The 4,757-nt window shown below is 41.3% G+C and overlaps 1 protein-coding gene across 1 annotated transcript in view; it reads right to left on the bottom strand.

The window, feature by feature from the left end:
* The window catches only part of B4GALNT2 (beta-1,4-N-acetyl-galactosaminyltransferase 2), a 41,714-nt gene that overhangs the window by 1,632 nt on the left and 35,325 nt on the right, over positions 1 to 4,757 (bottom strand). Inside the window, exons 8-9 of the mRNA XM_006924772.3 lie at positions 2,532 to 2,719; positions 1,640 to 1,780 (exon numbers count right to left, since the gene is read on the bottom strand). Coding sequence (XP_006924834.3) covers positions 1,640 to 1,780; positions 2,532 to 2,719 — 329 coding nt within the window. The remainder of the gene's footprint in view (positions 1 to 1,639; positions 1,781 to 2,531; positions 2,720 to 4,757) is intronic.

Raw genomic sequence — 4,757 nt, 5'->3', positions numbered from 1 at the left:
CTGCTTATCCCAGAAGATCTCCTTGGTAGGAGCAGAAAGCACTTATACCAAATCCAAAGGGCAGACAATTTCTCTGTTCTGCTTACCCTACTGCAAGCTCACTTTTTCCAAAAGCTAACTCACTCTTTTCTATCAGGAGGAGCAGTATTTGGGTGCAGGCAAGAGGCATTCTGCATGCACAGTGGTCTGTGAGTGGAGTCTCCACTGTTGGGGGTTCTTGCAGCTTCTTGCAGTTTATTTCAAGCTATCTTCCTCCCATTCTCTGCTCCTGGCTCACCTCTCTGAGCAGCTATCCATTTCCTCACGGAAGACATGTGCATTTATATGTCTGAGCCCAAGCCAGACAGGAGAAGTGAGCACGTCTATCCCTGAACCATCATTAATCATCCAGGGTGGCACAGTAACGCCTGCCAAGGTCCCCCATCACTTGTTCTTTCCTTCTTACTTTTAGTAAATGAAACCTCTGAGTTTTAAGTGGACTAAATTAAGACAGTTTACTATCCAACTAAAGATGAAATTTTCCTCACTTCCTTTGCAAGGTCTGACCATGTGGCTAAGTCCTGGCTGAAGGGCAATGATTTAGCATGGATGTCTAGATTATACTCTTAAATGAAAACTGTCTGTGCTTCACTTTCTTGCTCCCCCTTTCTTCTGGCCATGCAGTCGAGCACCACAAGGATGGCAGAGCAACTAGAGAAGGAAGCTGGTTCAGGATGACCCTGGAAGCAGAGTCAAGTGCCAGCTTGGATGTTGGCATAAGCGGGAAATACACCTTCTATCTTGTTCATGCTATTGTGATTTGATCTCGAGAAGAGTAGCCAAGAGATCTCTTAGTCAATCGAGATGCTTTGGGAACTATCCACCTGGAGTAAGAGTTAACCGTGGTCACAATGCCACTTGCCTTCTTACCTATTTTCTTTATTTTTTTTTAAATGGCTTTATATCCATATATCTTTGACATTAAAATTGTATATAAGTAAGGTGTACAGCCTGATGTTTTGAAAAGATCACTGTAATCAAACTAATTAACATATCTGTCACCTCTACATCATTACCATTATGTATATGTTGAAAAGATTTAAGATCTATTCTCTTCCCAAATGTGAAGAATGCAATACAGTATTGTTACCTATCACCTTTTTCTTCCCTTTTCTATATGTGAATTGACTTTGGATGTTTTTATTACTTTTTTTTTAAAGTCATCAGGGATATGTGTGCTTTTAAATCTTTGTACCATTTACATCTTTTCGAATGGTGTGGGACAGAACCTGAGCACTGCTCTCTTTCATCTCATGCCGTTTTAAGAAGGAAGTTAGAAGTGATACATAAATACATCATTTTAAAGATGAAACAAGGTGAATTGGGGGTGGGGATATAAATTGCTCAAAGAAAAATCAACATGGAGGCAGAAAGAGAATTCACATATCTCCTGACGCCTACTGTGATGCTTTCAACCCCAGAGCCGCGCCGGCTCTTCATCTCCTGCATCGGCCCCTCTCCCTCACCTTCTTTCCCTCTCCTCTTCCCTTTTCTTCTCTTTTCCCCTCACATACATTCCCCTCTTCACTTCTCTTCCCTTTCCCTCTCTTGGCTGTCTCCCCAGATTGCAACTGAAGTAAAATTGGCAACTCTCTCTTACCACATCCAGTTCCGTTTTCTCCAGAACCTCCACCAACGTCTCAATCTTGGTCTTCTTGTTGAAGAGAAAGTCATCGTCCACCCAGAGAACATATTTGGTTGTGACCTGAGATATAGCCAGGTTCCTACCAGCAAACCAACCCTGTAGGTGGAATGAGGTTAGATCAGTGGTTGCCAGCCCTGGCTACATATTAGAATAATCACCTGGGGAGCTTTCTTCATTCCTAATATCCAGGCTACTCTGTCTCAACCCCAGATAGTGGTGGAGAATCACTGGTTAAAGGGGCTCCATGTCTCAGAGACACTGGAAGAAGGACAGTGACTTTCTAGATCAAAGACTGAAAGACCAGAAAGTTCTTCCTTGGCCTTGTGGCTAATATGGATGGATTTCAGTCCTTTTCCATCTGATAGAGTGTCTGTGGCTATCCTTCCATGTCCCCTTATGTTGCCTGGAAGATGTTGGAAGGTGGGACACTCTCGTCTGTATAGTATCCATTTCCTTCTGTGTGTCCTTGAAGGAAGGCACGCGCGAGAGAGAGACAGAGAGAGAGCCACTCTAGCTTGAGTGGAATCGTAGGGATCAGAAGTTTCTCTGCTGTTGGATCTGCCTATCAGACACCTCTAATCACTTAGAAGGACGTTGATCAATATCTAGTGTGAGGAAAGGCAGATTAACCACCTCCTTAATACAGATAAGTGAGAGTGACTTGATTTCTCGGTGAATTTGGAGTCAACAGGGGCCTTGGAGGAGAGTCCCACCCCTTCCCTCTCCCGGACCCTACTTCCTTGGAAAAGCCACTTCAGTGCTTCAGCAGCCCCATCCACAGTAGAACTTGACTCTGGGTCCCTCTTGTCCCAGGACCCAGGAGTCTCCCTATCTGGGAAGGACATACCTTCCCAAAGGGCATGAGGTAGTACTCCACATAGTCGTCATTAATTTTCAAGGGCTCCTTGCTGTCGTCAGCCACGATCACGGTCAAGTCTGGGTAATACTCACGAATGCTCTTGAGCATGGTCATGAGCTTGTGGGGACGGAGGAAAGTTTTGGTGGCGATGGTTACCAGGTCTTTGAGCTTCTTCTCTGGGCAAGAAAGGGTAGATGTCATAGCTCTGTCTTTTAAGAAGCCTCAGTGTCTTAGCTTGCATTATTCTAGTGATTTCTTTATGTCCCAACCTCTCAGTTTGTGGGCCTCATGCCTTAGTAGGTGCTTAATAAGAGTTTGTTCATTGGATTAAAAAAATAAATATATTTAAAACATACTCAATTTGTCTTCTAGTCTAGAGGTCTTCTACTGGTTCTCTTGGCTCCACTACGCCATTTCCTGCTGTCAGTTTGAATGCTTTATTGTGTGGCTGCCTGTCAGCACTTCGCTTACATCTACTTTCATTCAACACTAGGATTTGAGATGCACAGAGCTTTGCCCAATCAGTATGGAATGTCATGGGACCCCGAAAGAAAAGAGAAGGTCTGAAGAACTCAAGACTTGCCCTTGTCATCAACTGAAGCTCCTAGAGAAAATTCTACTTGGACTTTATGCTCAGGAAGACATGAGTGGAAATAGGTCTACTTGGAGATTGGAAGGTCGGGACCAGATTGTCTAAGACCCCAGTATAAGAAGATGGACTAGGAATCTGCGGATCCTGGGAATAGGAGCAACTATAAAGTTGTGAGATGAGAAGGAGTCAAGAGAGAAAGAGAGAGAAGGAAACAAAACAAGCAAACAAAAATATCCTACTCGAAATGAGCTCACCAACAAAAATTTCAAAACACTCGAGAAAAATCAGCATGAATAACAACAGTCAACAAATCTACCATGTGCAGATGAACCTACTCCAGATATACTGAAAATAATAGGCACCTAAAAATGATTTTAAATGAGAATGTTTAAAATCTTTAAAGCAATAAATAACAGAATCACACATATTAAAAAAGAAAAAAAGAAACAAAACCAGCTATAAAAGTGAATATTTGAATATGAAAACCACTTAAAATTATTGAAGATCAATGTTAAGAACCAAAAGGGAGACATGACTTCAGATATATTAAAATGTTACGGAAAGCATAAAAGAATGCTATGAACAACTTTATGACAAAAAAAAATGGCAATTTTACATCAAGTGGATACTTTTATAGAAACATTTAATGTACATATAGATTTATAACCATTGAAGAAACAGAATTGTATTTTAACATTTCTCCCCTTTCTCTCACTCCTTCCCATTTACATTTCACCCTTAATCTCTAACCACCTACCCTACAATTTAGACAAAAAAAAAGGACACAAGGACCAGATAAGTTTTAACAAAACTTCAAAGGACATATAATTCTTATTTTGTTACAATTAATTTCAGAAAATAGTAAAAAGGAAAGTAACCAAACTCAATCTATAAGACTGGTATAATATCGATAACTGTGGATTAAAAAGGGGCCACCTACTAAACGAGCTCAGGGGAGGCCTGCATGGCAGGCCTTAGAAACTCATAGACTGAAAGTAACCACATAGGATGGTCTGAACATAAAAATTCCTAACTAAAAGTGAATCGTGGCAGATAATCACATCCTAGGCTTGGAGTTTCCTTGATAAAGGTCAGTTTTTACTTTAAGTGAACCTGTCTATTGTCTTTTTGCATCTAAGATAACATACCCTTGTATTATCAGAGTACTCTCCTTTTTTAGGTCCCTCAAGCACACCCACTGCACCAGAGCAGGAGACCACAGACCCCCTCATTGTTATCTTGCTCCCAGAATACCATCTCTACATATGGTATTAGTTAATTATTAACTGTCCTGTACCCACCGAAGTAAAAGAAGTATGTGTCTCTTCATTTTACTTTTCCAACCCCAGAGATTTCCTCACTTTGCTTTCTCCCTTCCCCTTAACCTACCACCAATGGATTTCACATAACCCTCCTACTAATGTATAAAATAAGCTGCAAAACTGCCATTCTCCAGAGCATTTTCTTAATCCACTGAGATTTTGCTTCTGAGCAGTTGTCGTCAGTTTGGCTCAAATAAACTCTAAGCTGGACATTCTTTTGTTGACAAAGTCAAGGCCATCTCTTCCACCAGCAGTTGAAACCACTCCCTTTGCATTCCCAAGCATATTATCTTTACCTCA

The sequence above is a fragment of the Pteropus alecto genome, unplaced genomic scaffold (genome assembly GCF_000325575.1).
Source record: "Pteropus alecto unplaced genomic scaffold, ASM32557v1 scaffold98, whole genome shotgun sequence".
NCBI classification, from domain to species: domain Eukaryota; kingdom Metazoa; phylum Chordata; class Mammalia; order Chiroptera; family Pteropodidae; genus Pteropus; species Pteropus alecto.
This window is presented reverse-complemented; position numbering and strand designations above follow the sequence as displayed.